The sequence below is a fragment of the Aplidium turbinatum genome, chromosome 11, assembly GCF_918807975.1.
Source record: "Aplidium turbinatum chromosome 11, kaAplTurb1.1, whole genome shotgun sequence".
Taxonomy (NCBI): domain Eukaryota; kingdom Metazoa; phylum Chordata; class Ascidiacea; order Aplousobranchia; family Polyclinidae; genus Aplidium; species Aplidium turbinatum.
The window spans coordinates 5,027,245-5,047,691 of NC_137482.1; the positions used below are offsets into that span (position 1 = coordinate 5,027,245).

At 37.5% G+C, this 20,447-nt stretch overlaps 1 protein-coding gene across 1 annotated transcript; it reads right to left on the bottom strand.

Annotated features, from left to right (window-relative positions):
* Positions 1-5,085: 5,085 nt before the first annotated feature.
* Positions 5,086-17,171, bottom strand: LOC145779334 (hypoxia-inducible factor 1-alpha inhibitor-like). The gene is made up of 8 exons (XM_082590896.1): positions 17,030-17,171; positions 16,164-16,289; positions 14,056-14,174; positions 13,757-13,905; positions 13,451-13,596; positions 13,203-13,309; positions 12,264-12,522; positions 5,086-9,571 (listed from the first exon to the last, which is right to left on the bottom strand). The coding sequence occupies exons 1-8, from the start codon at positions 17,159-17,161 to the stop codon at positions 9,521-9,523; spliced, it is 1,089 nt and encodes a 362-aa protein (XP_082447022.1). The 5' UTR covers positions 17,162-17,171; the 3' UTR covers positions 5,086-9,520.
* Between the last annotated feature and the right edge of the window lie 3,276 nt (positions 17,172-20,447).

A 20,447-nucleotide genomic window follows, 5' to 3' on the forward strand; every position in this document is an offset into this window, starting at 1 on the left:
GCTCAATATAAGCAAGTTGTCGGCACAGTGGCTCAATATGAGCAAGTTGTCGGCACAGTGGCTCAATATGAGCAAGTTGTCGGGGCACAGTGGCTCAATATAAGCAAGTTGTCGGCACGGTGGCTCAATACGAGCAAGTTGTTGGCAGAGTGGCTCAATATAAGCAAGTTGTCGACAGAGTGGCTCAATATCAGTGGCGTATATTTAGGGTGTTCAAGGTGTTCACTGAACACCCCAAGAAATCCAGAAAAAAAGAAAATTTCCATCGGTTGTCGATGTTCTTTACTTTCATGATATTCTAACATCTTGCTGCATGCTGATTGCTTTCTTTTCAATTGCAAAACTCGTCCCCTTCTAATTTTAATACTCCAACGTTTGAGGTCACTGCCTTTAATTTTTTTCGGTCATTGCCTTTAAGCTGGGTGTGTACTGACTGTACTGACAGCTTGCGAGTGCTATTTAAAATAAACAATTAAGAAAAGTGACGTCACAAGGCAGCGAAAACAGCAATGGTTTTAGTTCAGCCAGGCTGTTCACTCGCTGATCTGAACACCTTGGCGCGTCATTGGGGGAATCCCAGGCAATAGCAAGTTTTAGCTTGTTGGATTAGAGTTTGAGGTAATCAGAGTTGGAAACAAGATAAGATAAAATGTTTTTTATGCACCAAGTGCCAGTAAATTAGGACTAGCTTGTCTTAATCTGCAACAAAGCTTATGGCAACAGCCAGTATCATTGATGCAGCATTCTAAAACAACACATCTAATCGTTTTGTAATTAGAGTGTTTGTATGTTACTGGTATATCTTATTGCTGAAACACCTTAATTATGTATTCAATAGGCGTTCAACCATTCAATAGGCGCTGTCAAATAAATATCTATTTTGTATTCTTCTCCATTCCGACAACATTATTTTTGTCAGTTCTGTTCATGTTCAGAATTTGTGCTAAAAATGCTCTCAGAACGCACCAAATTCAATGTTCATTTTAAAAATTTTCTGGGGGAGGCCCCCCAGACCCCCCCGCTGTTGCTTTGCCGTCACTGAACACCCTGTCAAAGTGGTCACGTTACGCCACTGCTCAATATAAGCAAGTTGTCGGCACAGTGGCTCGATATAAAGCAAGTTGTCGGCACAGTGGCTCGATATAAGCAAGTTGTCCGCACAGTGGCTCGATATAAGCAAGTTGTTGGCAGAGTGGCTCAATATAAGCAAGTTGTCGGCAGAGTGGCTCAATATAAGCAAGCTTAGCCTAAGTTTGCATTAAAAATTTTTATGAATGTGGCTTCTAGTGCTGTGAAGTGAAACGAAGAAAGGCGTTTTGCAAAAATGGAAAACATTTCAAGTTGAAAGTTTGATGCGTATACTTTGTTATCATTATTCAGCAGATGTCTAATTGCAGAGTCACTAGATACGTTTTGCAATTAGTCTAATATTTGGATAATTTCTGGGAAGTGCGGCCTATGTAGGGCGCTAGGCTACTGACTGCGTATTTGTAATCTGCAGGTCATTGCAGCAAAATGAGTGTTTGGACCGGTAGACGCTTCAAACATAGGACAATTTTTCTTATGAATCAGCTGACTGCAGTCATTGTGGCCCTTCTAGCACTCAGCCAAACAGTAAATTCTTGCTTTGTTTAGTAATATAAGCTTAGAAGAAAGGTAGGGAAATGACAGGGGTGGAAATCGAACTCACGTCATTGAAATGACTGTTCTTTAGATCTAACCCTCCTGGTCACGGCGAAACGTTCAACTAATCTACTTTTTAACGTGCATGAGTCGCATGCCTGCAATCAGCTGATTTAAATCTTGCCTTCTGATTGGCTAATTAACCTCACCCGCTGCAGCGACCTAGTGCAAATTAAAAATACGCCAGCCGACTAGCTATAACAGTGGCACTTGAATTGCTAAATTATATTAATATGCTAAGTGGTAGGCAAGCAGTCTTTATTGGCTGTCATACTTAAAGTTTAACATAATCTGACTCTTTTTTTTCAAAACCTTAGGCTACTCGTGAAATACGTAGGCCCAATCCTCATCTATGGTGGTGGAGCTAAAGTGAACACTTTCCGTTAGCGTTTAGTTGAGCTTAACCGAACTAGGGATGATAGAAGTAGGGAATTGCTCACTCAAAAAGAAGGTGGACAACTGGAGAGTCATACTGTTATGACAAAATTTGTTGCAACTACAGCACGAGGTCTACCGCCATACGTCGCATACCCAGGTGCAGCGTAGCCTATGTGACCTGTCTACGTGTGTAGCCTACTGCCAAAATAAATGTATGGAAATGTGTAATATCATGTTTATTTAATAACTGTTCAAGTCATGATTAGGCTATGCAGTGGCAGATTTCACGCTACAGTGGTAACGGTAGGTAGTTTCACACTGCTGCAGTAAGGTTCTGCCAATGTTCTAGCACCCAAAATTTCAAGCAAAATATAGTATTTCATTTAATGCATAAATTTACAAAAAAGCGAAAAAAACTGTTTGTGTTTCTGCCAATTTTTCAGTGACCCTCGAGCTGTCCATATCGCAAGAACAATCAGTAAAGTGAGTTGTCACGGTATCCCACTGTCCTTAAACCGAACGGAGTTTAAGATTGTTCTACAGGAAATAATACAAGTTAGATGGTCCGAGCCGCAAAGAGTGTGATGGTCCTTTTCTTTGGTTTTGAATCTTCATCCTCGGACTGACAAAGCCTTGACAGGTTCCTGGTAGTTTCGCATGCATGTAGAGGCTTTTGACGCAGGGCTGGTTACCGAGATTGGCAGAGTGAAGTTTCCGATTGTTGAAGTCTTGTTGCCGGGAAATTATTTCATTCACTAGGTGCCGCTGAATGGAGAGCAATCCTGAAATGCGTTGCTCAAGCGCACACCCCGAGAGACGAACCAGCGCCGCGTGATCTTGAGCCGGGCGCGTAACCACTGAACGGTGGCTATCATGATTAAGATTAACAACAAAAACAGATCTTCAGCCAAAACATAGAGTTCTGATAGGCCAGAAATTGCGTAACAAGCGACAAAACAAAGCGAAATTTGTCAATTAGGCTACAGTAGAATTCGCCTATAACGGCACCTCTAGGGGATTGCAAAAACTGACGTTATGGCCGAATTGACGTTATAGACGAACTACCGCAAACTATTCCAAAACTGTCTTTTGATTAAAGAAAGAGGTGTATAATCTAGTCAGGTTTACGGTGTACCACCAAACTGACAAAAGTCACGCAGAAAATACAGTAAACAAAGAAATTGTATAAAAAAAATAACCTACAGCGAAAGGTAGGCTACAGGAAATTTGCGCAATACAGCTCGTGCTCGTCACATACGTACAGTAGTAGAGAAGTTCATCGTTTATTAGCAAAAAAGGCATTGACCTTCAGCTGTTTCGGTTTTGACACAGATTTCTCTACCACATAGCGTTCAGCTTTAGCAGCTAAATAATGTAGGATTTGTTCGCTATCGTCGTGACTTCGGAAGTATCGGTCTAGTTGTCTGATTGACTTCAGGGCTTCTGAGGTTAAAACGGCTTCTACAGGATCGTCGCCATCATCATCGGCCTCCTCTTGTACGACATCTTAAAGTTCAGCTGTAGAGCTGCTTTTTACACGTGATAGTTTTTCACGCGGGAAAAAAGTTAATTCAGTAAATTAAAGTCCCTGTTGCGAACGACGTAGCAAAATAAAGGGAAGACATTTTGCAAGCAGCAGCGCTAACTGGATTAAAAGACTGACCGTTCGTGGTGAAGGTGATGGCTTCGTCATCATTAAGTTCCTTCCTCTCGTCGAGGGTTGGAGGCAATGAGACGCCAAGTTTCTCTGTTGTAAGATTTTTCTACTGCAGTTTTGTAGTTAAGTCCTGACCAGTCTTCAATATCATTAGTCCAAATTCTTGGTGGTCTGCCCCTATTTCGTTTGCCGTTCATTTTTCCTTCTAGTACCGGTAGTTGTCTTTGAATAGAATTATTGCGAATCATGTGGCCAAATTATTTCAATTTTCTTGATTTAATTGTTTGTAGAACTTCCATGTTGGTTTGTATTCTGGATAGTACATCTTTGTTTGTGATTTTATCCTTCCATGAAATTTTAAGCATTTTTCTATAAATCCACATTTCAAATGCCTCAAGTCGTTTAACCATCTGTGATGACAGTGTCTATGTTTCTGCATTGTAGAGTAACGTAGTCCATATATAGCATTTCGCAATTCGTTTTCGAGTGTTGATGTTAATTTTTGGCTTAAAGTGACGTTATAAACGAACAAAAGACGTCTGGGGACCAATAAAAGGTGCTGTTACATGCGAATTGACGTTATAGGCGATGCTGTTGTAGCCGAACTACAATGTACGTAAAAGATAGGAATTCTGCCGGGACCGAGCGAAATGTGACGTAATAGGCGAATTGACGTTATAAACGAAGCCGTTATAGGCGAATTTTACTGTATTTAGACTTTTAGAGGGTAATAAATTTTTGCTTTCCCAGCTCTTTTAATTGTCCATTCCTTCTTGGAACTGTTAAAGCTATGGTGGCTCCAATTTTTTTCTAGATTTACAACTGAGGAAATAAAAAGGAGCTAGAAGATGTTCGCAGAAAGCTCTTTGGTGAAGAGGCCGATTGTAAACGAAGAAACGATAAGATCACGGGTGTGGCAGACTTGATGACCAGTTCGGTCCTTCTGCCACTCCCATCATCGTCAGCAAACATTAAAACAACCTAGTTCACATTGTAATCTTGTATTGTTTTTTCCACATGTGCTGTTGATGCAAATAAAAGAACTTCTCTCTCTCTCACGAAACGACAATTCAAGTTTCATGGCGTGCGCTTGAGCAACGCATTTCAAGGACTGCTTTTCATTCAGTGGAGGTAAGTAATGGATGGAATAATATACAGATAACACTTCAATGACAAGCGGAAGGTTCACTCTATCAATCTCGGCGACTGGGCGTGCGTCAGTGGTTCAAAGCCTCCATTGCGAAAATGACAGTATGAAACTTGCTGAGGCTTTCTGAGTCCGATGATTTCCACAAGCAACCAATCAGAAGTAGGGATCGCTACACAATGATGTCTGGTGATCAAGCAATAAACATAGCAATTGGAGCTGAGCGACAAGATGTTGTATTGACCTCGATGGTGAGAAGACTCTTTGATGGAGTAGCCTATAACGTTTTGTTTAGATCAGGTTGACGAAAATTTGACAGTAGGCCTAGATAGGCTAGGCCTATATAGCAAACAAATAACTTATAGTTCGTGTTAAAAGGAAATAGATAATCATACGCACAATGTAGCCTACGGTAATTAATAGATTAATTCGAGAGATAAAACGAGAAGTGTAAAAGAAAAGCAGCACCAAACTTGAAAGTTTAAAATCTAATTCTTTGAAGAGATACATGCGATTTTATTTGCTATTTCCAGCTTGACCTTAAATGATTACATCTTGAACATTGCTTTAAGTTATTTCGCGGTTTTTTTAGTGAAGTTCAAGCTGCAATTTGCGGATGGTCTACGTGACTTTTTGCTGTAGGCTAAACAGTAGGAGAATCACATGATTTGTCAAGTGCTAAGAAAAAAGCGTTTCATATCATTTTACGCAGTATCAACGTTGTAAATTTTTGTGCTTTTATTTCACCTACCGTCGTTGGGTGAACCCGGGGTGAACCTCTGGGGCCGAGGGTCTATCCTTTTACAACCCCAGATTCACGATGTTCCAGAACTACTGTAGTAATGAAGTCTAAAAACTCAAAATGACATACAAGTAGAACTCGGTTAATCCGGATTCGATTTGACCGGCGATTCCATCCGGATTAAGCGAAGATCCGGATTAACCGATGACGGTTCTATCAAGCCTGACGTTTACTAGATAGAAGGGAATCGGTAAAAATCACCGAAATTGAATGCATTAGTGTGGTCATCTGCCAATTCCGAGACGCGCGATCACCATATTAGCGATAGAATTCTTTTGTAATGCAGTAGCCTATGCATGTAAAACGATTGTATTTGTAGACTCTGCGTCTAACGCAAGAACACACTGGCAAAAGTTATATCTTCAGACATGCGTGTAGGAATAATCTGTAGTCACTCAAAACTTTTGAAAACAGTTACGGAAGACGAGTTTCTTTGGAAAACTTACAAAAAATCAAATAAAGTCTTCTATTGGAAAAACATCACCGACATACCGCCGAAAATTCCACCGACATCTTTTCAAGTTACAGTACGAGTTCGGGCATTTGTGCAGGAATTTTGCGTTAGGAGGGATTACTGTTCATGAAAAGAAGAAATCCGCAATAATTTATTGCGTCACATTAACGGAACAATAGATAAGAAATTTCTCGCAATAAGCCACGTTACGTTTTAGCATAAAATGGCAAAACTGTCTGGAAAATCCGGATAAAGCGATAGAAAAAGCGCAACTTTTGAAAAGATTACAAATCATTTGTACTTCCAGTTTCATCCGGATTAACCGAATCCGGATTAACCGAGTTCTACTGTACAACACTACTTCGCATGATTGCTGCATTTTTCCAGTTTTGTTGAAAAATGCAATATTCACTTATCCAAATTATAGCCATTTCTAGCATATTAGGCTACCGTACATTGTTCTACATATGTTTTCAAGTAGGGTACAAAACTAAATTAAGATTTTCGTTTAATTTAAACACTTTTTGTCCGCTGCACTCTAGGTTATCAATTTTAGTTTGCAAGGTAAAGGTGGGTCCCATATTTGATTCAAGCATCGGGGGATGAAAAGATAAAGTTCTCATTGTACTAAGCCTTCGGCACTAACGAGAGCAGGGTGGCCAGTTCCTTTCTTTCGGCCGCCTTTACTTCAGCAACTACGCCCACCTAATTTATTACACCCTGGGTAGAGGTGAGCGGTGTTTGTCAACAACCAGCTGAAGCCGGGAGTCGAACCAGGTTTGCATAATTGGAAAGCCAACGCTTTTAGTTCGTAATGATGCAGAAAAGAAATTTTATTACAAAGGTGATCATTATAATCAGGCTATTAGTAGAAGTTTAATTATAGATTGCATATTAAGGGCTGTCGAAATAATGTCACCAATTCCTTGTTTCACCCCTTCTCCCCACAAGCCAACCTATAGCGCAATATGGCAACTCTGTTGTCAGAAGTGACATGAAACACTTGAACAGCTCTGACTTGGCAAATCGTTTAGCCTACTACAAGTTGCAAGCTTAGCAATATTTGCCATGTAAATAGTACGCCAACGTTCGATACCACAAATTTGAACTCATTCGATCTCTTTTAACTGTTCATGCGTGACATCAAACGCAGTGAAAACAGCTTGAACCGTTGTAAAAAACACGGTTATGTAAGAAGCACCATCACAGTGGCAGCACTAGTCACGTACACATCCCAAACAAGCAATTGCAGCCTGCAAATCTCTTTTTTTACATTGATTCAACGTCTGCACACGTTGAATCTATATAAAAAGCAGTGATTTGCTGGCAAAGATGACAGCCTAGGTCCCGATTTTAATCAAAGCGATTTTGCAAAACCATTGTTTGAAAATAACCCAGCCAGCAAATCAGTTCCTTTTAACATTGATTCAACGTTGAACTAAAAATCTCAAACACATTTCAACAACAGGGTGTTCACGCATCAAAATAACGTTACGCTTCGTAATAAACATGTACAAAATGAGACATGTTCAGTTCAAGTGCGCATTTTTATTATGAAAATAAAGTGCAGTATTAGTCTGACTAGAAAGATTCGAGACAGTTTCATGTCAGCTATAAAGCCTTTCAGAATATTCGAAATATTTAGAACAGCTCAAAACACACGCAATAAGAAATGAACTCTTTTGTAGAAAATTTTGGAAGACAAAACAATCACTTAAAATTCAAAACTTTGACATATGCAAGTAGACCACAAGAGCCTGGAAACTAACATTGACACATTTTCATGACGAAAAAAAAAAATTCCAACTACTGTTATAGTATTTTGGTTTTTCAGTTTTTAAATGCTTTTTTCTTTTCATAAATTTCCTGTTGAGTGCTGCAGCTGTTGGTGAATAGTTTAAAAAGACAACCTGCATGTCCAGATTGATTGGTCCAAGGGTAACCACTAACCAACCAAAGAGTATATACAACTAGTTTAGGGCACACGCAATAGAAAGCGTAAGAATGTAGGTAAATATTCCTTAGAAAAAATCCACCCTTAGAAATAATCTTCGGATGGACAATGCCAAAAGGTAGATGTTTTCCGAGGAGACTTGTAAACGGAAAACAACATCAATATTCAATACTAAAGAAGAAGTAGCTATATGGAAAAGCATTGTTTGAGTAATGTTTTAATAACCTGACATACTAGAAGTATTGGGTCTTCAACTTTATGTAGAGTACCGGTACAATAGCTGTGATAAGGTTTCCACATCAAAATTTTTACTGAAATCTAAGACGAAGCGTTTGTTGAACATGCTGGTTAAGTTATTCATATTTTCAGTATATTAACAAATTCAAAATAGCAAAACGGTTGAATATATTATACTTATGTCTCTTTGAAAATCTGTTGTCTGTCAACCCTTCTGTCGGACGAAACTGGATCAAGATGAAAGGCTAGAAAAGTGTCATTTATGACTGAAATTCTGTTGTTTATATACCAGCGTAAGAGCAAAGTATATTGAAAAGAAGGTTTTGTTAAAGATAACTACCGGGGAGTTTTTCAATTAATTGCAGATTGAGAGTATATTTATGACAGATAATCTCGATTCCACTCCACCGGCATATCCCTGCAAGGCAGCCTCAAATATCTAGTAAAGCCAGCTCCCTGGATCATTAGCTCACTGCGGCCCCATTAACCTCGCTGTAATCATACACCAACAGAAAGAACTTTCTTGCACAGTTGGAGTAAGTTACTCTAGCCACTGAAATAGCCACCTCCAGAATTGTCGAATTAAACGATAGAAAAGTATAGAAATGGTTCTGTAGCAATGCAGGTATGTACAAAACATTTTAAGGACATTGCATTGTAAAAAGTAACGTAAACAGTTACACACAATAAAAAGCAAACAATAAACAGTAAGATGGTCACCGGCAAAACTGTCGGTTTTATCTAACACAATTGATCATCGCGCAATTGCATTGAACACAGAGTAGGCTACTGCACAAAAAGATGAAAGATCATATTTACAGCGATATATGGCAATGGAGGCATGCGGTTTGAAATATGCAATATGGCGAATGAAAGCGAGTGGCTCCTCCAGGTTACGAAATCAGTCGTTTGTACTGTACAGTACACTTTCAATATCCTGAGATGTAAAACGCTTTCGCCGCAACTACGTGCAAGCCTTTAATTAGATATAAACTGGTCTCAAAAAACCTCGTCTCCCCCATCCAAAAAAAAAACAACCGCACAAATCCCAGAAAAGATGTCAAGTAACAGTTGATTGAAAGTTATTGGATTTTCTCATTGATAAACAACTCTTGGCTCATGATAAACAACACAGCCCTGAAATCCGAACAATCCTGTCTCACACGAAAGATAAACAACACAGCGGCAAGGTATAACTTTACATGACTTCAGTCTTCTGTGTAGCGTCCATCTACCATGCAGCGTAGCAGCTTGCCAACCTGGAATGAAAGGCTGCGTTTGAGGTCATGCTTTGCTTCAACCAACCAACTCTCTTTTTATTGAGGTAGTTTCCTAGTCAGCAAATCAGTCGTTTTTTACATTAATTTGTACTTGTAGTCTGCAGACGTTAAATCAATGTAAAAAACAATTGCGAATCAGTCCTTTATACATTAATTACACGTTCAAGTTATGCAAAAAAAATGGACTGATTTTCTGATTAAGTCAGACTATTTTGGCAATATGTTATGTATAATACTGCAGAGAATTACCACAGGATTCTTAAATTTACAATTTTTCCTTTCTCTTGAAAAGCAGCGCAGTACAACCAGAGGCCTGGTCTAGTGACCGGAGTCTCCTACAAACCAAAACAAACAACATTTTCAGACAGACAGGATTAGAATTTTTTGTAATATTTTTGGTTGAAAAGCTTTAGATGCAAGCTTGAAAGGCTTTAAGATTTTCAGCCGTTCTTGCGTTCCCACCGAAATTAAATTTACAACTATATCATAGTTTTAAATCTGAGTAAAAGTCATGGAAAAACAAGCTGGATGAGTTTGTAGAATCATGAAAAGATGTCATTTGCCAATTTTTTTGTATGACACTTTACAAGATAGTTCAAAGCATGATAAAGTGTCATGTAAGAAGACGCCGTATGTCACGACTTGCAAATAAAATTGCTCCAATTCACAAAAACGTGATATGAATAAGGAATCTTAGCCACAGATTAGCAGCCACAAACAAACCCATAAACAAAAGTTGGAGAAAACAAACCACAATATCAAGAGAAAACCTTCGCTTAAATTTCCACGGACTCGCCATATTACGGTCAACAACTTTACAGCCTAGTCGGCCACAAAAGCGGCAAACATTTTTCAACGAGGAGATTTAACAGCTATGTATCATACACAGGCCTCGAAATTCCGGCGGTCATGGCGGACATGACCTCCGGAATGACCTCGAATGTCTGCCGAAGCCGACTCATTGGTCGGTCATAAATGACCGCCGCAAAATTCTTGACAAAAATAGAGCTAATGCAGCAAAAATATATTTTAAATTTGAATTGTTACAATTGTTTGTTTAACGCGAACAAATACGGAGCTGAAACAATAATAGTACAGGCAATTGCTTTAAAGATCACATTAGAGTGGCGTGGTTAACGAGCTGATGGCAAAAGTAGCCATTTTTACATCATTTCAACGCCTTGCAATGTTGCCTTGAAATAAAGTTGTCTGAAATTTTCGGCAGGATATGTATTCTAATTTTAACAATGAGGATTATTGCGTTACATTGATCGTTTGTTAAAAAGAAACGTCACAGAGAAGCAAGTCTCAGCTGGGTTCCGCACGTGCTTAGGCGAATGTGGCGACCTTATTCACGCTGATAGTGATAGAAATAGAATTTCTGCACATAAGGGAGGGTGTTAGACTAACACTATTGTGTTAGTTAGTTAACACTAACACTATTGAGGGCTAACACTATCGAGTCACTAATGCGCATTTGTCTGGACGGTCCTGACGTGGAGATTTACGACCCCGCGCCGGCAGTAATCGCTTGGCACAACGATTATATAACGCGAAAACCACCGAATAAATGATCGGAGTTGCTTTTGTAAAAAGGAAATTTGGATTGTTGTTTTCAATTGTGTTTATTGCGTCATTACACGACTGTCATTAACGCACTGATTTATTTGCAAGCAAAAAATATGTCCGGTTGAGATATTAAATGTCCGCTGAAAGGGCCAGTCCGGTAGGACATGCTTGACCGCCGGAAAAAAGTACAAATTTCGAGGCCTGATACAAAACATAAATAATACAACAGAGTAACCTTAGCGGGTTTAACACACTTTTTTACACATAAAAATATAACATAGTTAAAACAAACTCAAACGTTTTCGACGCGTACGTGTGTCCTCATCAGGAATTAAATCTGCAATATACATAAAATGAAAATCGTAAGATAAATTTGAATTTGGTCCACACCCCATCAAAAGGTTTTTAAGATCAAGAAATAAATGAAAATCTCAATACTTTTGAAAAATTAAGCTGTACTTGTAGAGAACAACTTAATTTGCAAAATAACGAAACTAACTCAGATAAGACAAATAGAGTTTGAGCAACATATTAACCCACAATTGAAATAAAATCTATTAAAAGTGCTATAATTAACTGGAGTCTCATACACATCAGCACAAAAAGGTCCTATCTTTCTGCAGAAAATAGCATCGCCAGACGTTGCATCAATGCAGCAGTTTTACAAATTTGGACGACATACCGAATAATCGTTCTTGAACTGGGGATCGAAGGCAGCTACAATACAAAACTTATATATATACAACTTTTCCAAAACGTAGCTGACTCAATGATAATCCAAATACCGATTTACAAGCTTCAAGATGCTCATGATCAACAAGTAAAAATCAACTTTATGGTAACAAGGCAACCACATTTTCCAACAAAAACATCTCACTAATACACATTACTTAATAATCATATCATAGAAATAATTATGCAGTCACAGAAACAAGTTAAGTCAGTTGTGAGCTAAAATATAACCAACTGACAGCCAAGAAACGCCATGACCAAAAGTCCTTCAGAAATCACACCCAGTCAGCAAATCAATCCCTTTTTATACATTGATTTTTACATCAAAATAAAAAAGGACTGATTTGCTGACTGGATAAGATCTACCCACCTCGTCTGAGCTTCCAAGCACGTTTGCAAGTAATTTCTCAACATTTCTCATCACTGACACCCGTTGCTGACCAGACAAGGGATAGTGAGGGTGTTCAGGTAAAGATGATGCACGATACCAAAAGTTAACAGAAATGGTTACTGGAGGAACGTCTTCTGTGCTGCTTGAAGAGGGTTGTGAATTCTCCTCAACAGCATTTGCTCCATTCACATCGCGTTGTGGTGGAACCAAAGTAGACAAAGATTCAATCTGATGCCACCTGTACAACAATGATCATTGTTGAGTATAATTAATTTTTTTGTTTTTGTATTGACGGAACATGATGTTACAGTCATATTCTATAATTAATGATGGAATAATAAAGCGCGTGGATAACCATTAACCATCATCATCCAAATTCAGTTTGGCCCCACTAGTGGGGGGTTGCCGATCTTTTCGTTGCAGTGATTGCCTTCACTCCTATTCTCCATCTTGTTCAGATCATCGCATCTTCTTCCTTTAGTACGACTTTGTCTGGTTCAATTTTACCTGTTCTTTTTGAACGTCTCCGTTTCCTCCGAGCTCCGACCATCTACCTTCGAAGTCAATGCCTTTCGAAAAAAGAATTTTTTGAAAGGCATTGCAAAAGAAAAATTCCTTCCTCTCTCCTTAGTAGATGTCCATACACTCTGTTTACCTTGGCAAGCTGTTCAATAGTTTCCCTCATCTCTCCCATGTTCTAACATATCCATCAGTTCTTCAGTTTTTTTCTCCCTTCTGTTTTTACTGCACACATTGCATTCACCATTGCCATTTCCGTTCTTCTCAGATAGCCAGTTCACTCTCTCTTAACACCCATGTTTCGCTGCCGTACAATACGGCAGGCCTCACACAACTCCGATGCAAACAAACAACAAATAAAATGATTACAAATTGCAACAATAGACTGGAACTACTCACCAATACATGGGGATATATAGAACATCACCTGGACCGACAATTGCCTCCATGCCGTGTGCATTTTGAAACTTTGGAAAGCGAGCAAAATCAGGTTTTTCAAAATCAACCTGAGAAAGAAATGATTAGAAAACTGAAAAGACAATCACTATCAATATGAACAATGAACTTCCTATTTAAACTTGCCAGAGAAAAACAAAAATGCAAATGTCCGTAACTGTAGTATAGAACAGGAAAATAACTTAACATACCTGACTCTGTCTATCACATGGATGTGCCACTGGGTGAGGATAAAGGTTTTCAAATTGGTCAGGAGAGAACAGAAGGCAACGCTTGTAGCCAGAAATTTGCGTAAATATATTTTCTTGCTCATCATAATGCACAGGAGTAATATTACCTAAAGGCAAAATATGTTTCTCAAACTTTACGATGCTGGTACTTCTATTTCACTTCTTTCAACAGTTGTTAAAAATAACTTCTTTTAACAGTTGTTAAAAAATAATGAATTTGATAGTTTACCCGTTTATTCAATCTAACTAACTTTACATAAAAATTACCTTCAAGGCCAATTAACAATAAATTAGAACTGAGTGGACCCCAATCTAATTTTCTTTGGTAATTTTGAACTAAATCCCATTTAAATTGCAGAAAATCTTCCATAACTGCTTTGCCGACAGACCTATTCAGAGTTTGTTGCAAATATACCCTAAAAAGGAATCACAATTAAACAAATATCATAAAGCTCAAAAGACAACAAAGTACAACATATTATTCAGCATGAAGTATCTATTCAAAAAAGCTTACATAATAATTAATAATCATAGTGCCAAAGTGCTAATATGCAAAATTTATTTACTTTTCTTTTGTGTGCTTTCTTTCTTTTAGCATGTTGATAAATTGTGGAAATGTCACTTCCACACGTTTGGTAGGAATTGGATAAGTCTTTGATTTATCAATGCGTTGAAGATCATAATACTTGCCAAAAAATATACACTGTTTAAATCTTCGTAAAAACTCAAATATATATACTAACAGACCACAAATTATAAAAAAATATAAAATGTAATGCAAAACTGAACAAAATGTATTATTTTTAACATAGGCAGAGGCTATGATTAGTTGGTTACCGTACCATATACGGTGATCTTCGCCTCTGAGGTTATAGTCACTCAAGCATGAAATAATGTGTTTAAGCCTATAGTTTTGTAAAACAAAAGGGCACATATGCACCATGAATACTTGAAATCTGCACTAATACAAAGAAAAACTGACAAAACCAAACTGCAAATATAATATATGGTGTCGGTACTGTACAGTGTACACCATACAATCGTACATACATAAAATTGTTTTTGGAAAGTTAGTAGGCCTATCGTTAATTTATAGTCACTGAACCTACTAGTTAAAGAAAAAATATGATGCAAAAGAACAGCCATTTCTCCAAATTAGGCCAGTAATTTCAGTAAATAACTACATTAAAATAAAACTTGACTGTTGAATTAGAGCAAAGATTTGTGCAGTAAATGTCACATATAATTTGGTTTAGCAAATGTGGCTACATCACCATTTGGCAAACAAAAATTTTAACCATACCGGTATCGAAAAACTTGAACAAATAAAAGTATGAAAAAAAATCTTCATTCAGAATATATACCATATTTTCTTGAATAGAAACCACGGCTACTATTTTTTACATTTTGTGCGGCTTCTATTCGAGGGAGGCTTCTTTTTTTTTATATGAACGCTTTTGTCTTTTAATTGGTGCTCACTGCTCAGTGGCCATTCGAGTTTATCTACCATAAGTACCGGTAACAAGAAAACAGAAACAGTAGGTCAGAGGCAATTTTTTTTTAATGTCTCTTTGTAAAACCGCTAATCCGACAGCTGCTACTATCCTCGTATCTGTGTTATAAAGCAAACAAAACCAAAAGTACCAGTAGTGTTGACTGTTGATTAGGTGACAATAAAATTCTGCACTCTCTTTTGCCAATTTTTTTTATCTTATTACTATCCCACCACTACTGTAATGTGACAACAGCTGTTTTTCGCACGTGTGTAAGCTCTTACTTGTTAAAAAAAGCGATTTCATCATTGTCTTTTGCGCCTTCTATTTGAGCCTTTTATTGTTTATTTTTAATCAAGTCTTGCGGTTTCTATTGAAGGGCGGTTTCTACTCAAGGGTGGTTTCTATTCAAGAAAATACAGTATGTAGACTAAAACAACAACAAAACAAAAACGATTTGATTGGTGCTTATTGTGGCAACACAAAGTACAATTAAATATGCTGTGCAAAAGGCAGCTAAAAGTAGCAAAAAATCACTGTTATGAAATGAGCTGCTTTGAATTTGAATCAAGTTTACCATACTAAAAAATGTTTCCAAATGAGCCCTGAAAAGTGACAAGAAACGTGATGAGTTACAAGGCTATTAAAGGTAGCTTTTCTTGATTGTTTAAAAACCTGTTTTTTTTTTTCGCTGAGACTTTTCGGTCATTTGTCCAAAATGACTTAAAAAAATTCGGTCATTTTTAGTCATTTTTGGTCATATATAGTCAATTGAGTATATATTTTTTCGGACATTTTGACAAATTGACTCAATTTTTTTCAGACATTTTGCCAAGAAATCGGTCAATGACCGATATATGACCAAAAAAAAAACCCAGTTAAAAACAAAAAGGCAACTTCATGCTCAAGTGACTAAGGCCTAAGGGAGCACTTTCCTTAAAAGCTATGGCTACTATATGTAATACTTGGTAACCGTAGGTCCGTAGCCATTGTTTAATGTATGTTAGTGTTAGTTTAAGTATATTATATATGCTATGTTTAGGTCACAGTAAAAAAAGGTCAAATTCAAATTTTGGAAAATACAAGACAGATGCAATAATTACAATCAGTCTATTTGATACATTATGACAAACACTTATCAAAACTGATAGCCTAACTAATATGATATAATGCAAAATAACCTTGAAACGATTATCTTTTGAAGCATAGACATAATAAAAACCATCTCCTAGATGAGCTTGCAAATATTCCAAATTCCACTTCAAAGCTGATTCAACAAGCTGAGAACCAGTTATTACTACAGGAAGCTAAAAAAGTGATCAATTTTATAAGCAAAAACACATAACTGCGTGGCCAAGAGAGTCTCATTGGAGACCAACTCAAATGATCCAATATTTCACTCATCAAGAATGGATAGCTGTATCCAGACTAGCATACAAAAAAATGTTTGCTTGCAGTTAGACAGAGGCTTCATTGCAGTGAAATTAACTAGATAAAATCTGTAACTACAAGTCATTACTGACATTAGCCTGAATTTGATAAAAGTCTCTTGAAAAGTCCACCTTATTATGTTCAATATATATTTGCTAGGTAAAAACTTAAGTTAAACTTACGTAGGTAAAAACTAGGTAAAAACTTACGTAAGTTTTAAACTATCATAATTTCAAACATGACCATTTTTTACATGTGGCAACATGCTAGTAAGCTTTTAGTTTAGACCTACTTCGGTTTTTTAAAGAAAATTGTTAAAAACCATAGACAGACAATCGATAACAACTTAATAACATTGAATTGCATAATTCAAAATTAATACAGAAATGAAACAGATACATAATTTCAAACGTTTTCGGCAAAACTTTCTGCCCTCTTCAGGAAAATATCTTAATTCATCTAAACAAAACAAAATTATTCGTGAAATGTTAATAATAAATGACTGAAAATTTAATAAAACTGCACTGACCTGCGTACAAGCAACAATTGTTAAAAAGGTTTGTAACAATAGAGAGTGGAGATTACAAATTATATCAAACATATTACACAATGTTACCGAAGCTTTCATCCGTTGAAATACTTCAGGATTGCTGACTGAGAGTCTTGGAATACTCTCAATGGGAAATGTGTACTTCCGTATCGATTCTAGATCATAGCCACAACTTAAAGGTGATGGTTCAGCAGACATGCTTCTAGTAATTACAGTAATATAGAGACTGAAAGTTGCAAAATATTACAATAGAGTTATGCTATAATGACATTTGATTTGTTTCATAACTTAAATTATTCTTTTCAGGGTGGCAACTGAAACTGAGTAGTAGACAGTATGGTCGTATTGTGGTCTCCCTGTCAATAACAAAACCTAAAAATTGTATGTATTATTGACTATTGTCAAATCGGGTAACTACGATAATATTTTTAATGTTTTATGATGTAAAAATTTAAATACCGATTGGAAATCCATAAACTTCTGAATATATGACATTTAGGGTCTAGCCTATCAGCTAAAATAAATTTTTTTATTTTTTTTAATTTCTTTGTAGGTATTTTTTTAAAACTTAAAAAAATTATTATAGTTACCTCAATGTTGGGGTAACTATGAGATGTGAATATTTTGCAACAGCTTATCATTAAATCCTCTCACTGGGGCTTCAATGATAACAAAACGAATTTAAAAAAAAAAGAAATTGTATTTAAAGGCAAGAAATTAGAAAATCAAACAAGCACCTTGCAATATCATATTGAATATGCAAATATGCTATTTTGCACCCATTTAAAAGAACGCAGTGCTGTACAAATTCAACATAGAAATTTTGAATCATTTCGGCCGAAATTTCAGCTCTGCTTGGTTTTACATTTTCAGCAATTCGTGTAGTTAAATTGTGTCGCTTGATGAAACCTTTAATCCAATCATAGCCTAGGAGGTTTTCCTTGAACATTGTGCTTTTACCCTGTTTGTTGAGATAAGTTTGGACTATCATTCGTACATCAAACTCAGATAGAGGAAATTTCCAGTCTGTTAGATGGCTAATGGTCACCACAATATGGTTTCTTCCTCTTTAGACAATACTCGAGGTCGACCAGGTGCATTGATGGATTCATAGTCTGGTCTAGATTTTATATACAGCGTTCCATAAGGAATGTTGTATAATTTTGAAGCAGCTAGTACGGTACTGTTAATTCTTTGCCAACAACTCTTCTTACGGCAGTTTTCAACGTTTCATCAGTATATCAAAGGCACGCAAGACACAACAATAACACAGGGTTGAGCATTACAACAGTATATTACATATTTACAAATAGTTCAACATTCAAACGTTTTCGGCTTAACTTAAGCCCTCATCAGGAATCTGCAAATATTTATAAACTACAATAAATTTCACTTCTTGACAGTAACTACCGTAGCTAACTAACTAAACAACTATATAACTAAAAGCATCGAGAAACACGCAACGATTAAAAGCAATAGAGTGGAAAACATACAGACAGACGAAAAACAAATTACATTAAGAAAAGGCAACTGCGTGACTAAGTTACAAATGAATTTGCACCACGGCGTACGTGATACACTAGTAAATGTTGAGAAGAATGGAGGTGCCTCCCACAAATAATTGTTTGTTTAAATTTGGGTTGTAGCGTTTGATCAACAGCGAAGGACAGCGCTTCCTTCGCTGTCCCGTTTTTAAGCTTACTACAGGTAGAATTCGGCTATTGTATGGCACAGTAACACTTTTTCAAAGGTCGCACTACAAGCAAGTTCTGCTATACCATTTTTACAAAACACCATGCTATTATCAACAAATGATGTTAGCCTATTGTATATCAATCACAATGAACAGATTAAACTTGAAACCTTTCACTTATTAGCAGCCTCAAATATAAGAGCCAACACACCACCTTCTCCGCGAGACCAACACCATCGCACACTGATGAGTCCATACTCCTATATGCTCAGCAGCTGAGACCAGTCGTCGTGAGTGGTGACCGTGACAGAGTTAAGCTTTGAAGCATGAAGGCCTTTACCAAGGTTGCCAGATGTTTTTATAGCTTTCTGCACAATTAATTGCTACAAGCTCAAAAGTTTGTTTGTTTGTTTGTTTATCTTTATCCTGCATTGCGGGAAAGCGGACTTGAGCGCTATGCATCGGTGTATGCCTTCCGACGTACACCTGACCCACGCTGCAGCCAACGGCAATGTCTGTTTCCGGTTGTCTACTCTGTTTATGACTTAAATTTGGTACTACCCATTACTCGAAATCGATCACTGGGTAGAGGCAATTATCGTAAAGTTTCTTGCCCAGAGAAACAACAGCAATTGCGGGTGGCTGGAGTCGAACATGCAGGCTCTCGACTGCGAGCCTAACGCTGACAACTGATAAATGATGAAAAAAGCATAATGGTAACCCAAATTTTAAAAAAGATGTGCGAATTTTAGTCATAAACACCAAAAAACATGAAGTAAAAATGATATATGTACCGGTACAGGGATATCTAGAGAAGGGGATATGAAGGCTCGCAGCGATTGCCTTATTCTCATGACACTACCAGGGCGGTAGTTTGTAGTGCTTTAAACATGTGGTTCTTTTTAAAATCGTGGAAAGTTTTGTAGTGCAGCTGGTACAATTAGCTACAGGAGATAGTTAGCAAATGTTACGTACAGGGCCGTAGCCAGACCGCAGAGCTAGGGGGGGGGCCAACTTTTTGTTAGGGGGGGCCGAAAAAATTGATATGATTTTGGCATTTTAACCTCTTAAATACCGGTATCCACAAAAATTGCAATATATCAGATTAGTGTTAAGACCAACACTGGTCTCTTATTTTATCCGCTAGTTAAATCACGGCAACCAATCCATATTACAATGACCAACATAACGCAAGAATTGTTGACTTGTTGTATAAATAGCGGTACTTGTTATGAGCAGTAGCGTAGCCAGGAATTTTGAAAGGGGGGGGGTTGACGGCGTGTTTCGCTTATCGCAACACCCAGCGGCGGAGGGTCTGGGGGGCCTCCCCCAGAAAATTTTGAAAAATTACTTTGAATTTGGTGCATTCTGAGAGTATTTTCAACAAAAATGTGGGTATGAATATTCCTGTAAAATGGTGCTGTCCGGTGGCATAGCAAAAGGATAAGATCATGTTTTCTTCGGCATTTTTCGGAAATAAAGCTACAAGTCTCTATGTTTTCTTGTTGCTAATTCCAGGCTAAGATATTTAAATGTTTGGTAATGGCAAAACTCGCTCTTTGCAGTTTCGTTTAAAGTTAGCCAAACTTTGTTTTAGAGACATAAAGAGACTGAAAGCATCATTCTCAATATCGTGACGTCACACGTGTGCCAAAGGGGGGGTTGCAACCCCCATAACCCCCCCCCTCTTGGCTACGCTACTGGTTATGAGCAAAAACTTTAACTGGCTCGAAGAAGCTAGTGCCGAGGAGTTTGATATATATGATTACATTCCGCCTATACACCCGTGAG

Excerpts from the sequence above, each read along its gene's own strand:
- LOC145779334 (XM_082590896.1), bottom strand. The coding sequence starts at position 17,161 with ATGTCTGCTGAACCATCACCTTTAAGTTGTGGCTATGATCTAGAATCG. Across the intron at positions 13,597-13,756 it reads ATTGTTAATTGGCCTTGAAG|GTAATATTACTCCTGTGCAT; the intron begins GTAATTTTTATG and ends TTTTGCCTTTAG. Across the intron at positions 13,310-13,450 it reads CATGTGATAGACAGAGTCAG|GTTGATTTTGAAAAACCTGA; the intron begins GTATGTTAAGTT and ends TTTCTTTCTCAG.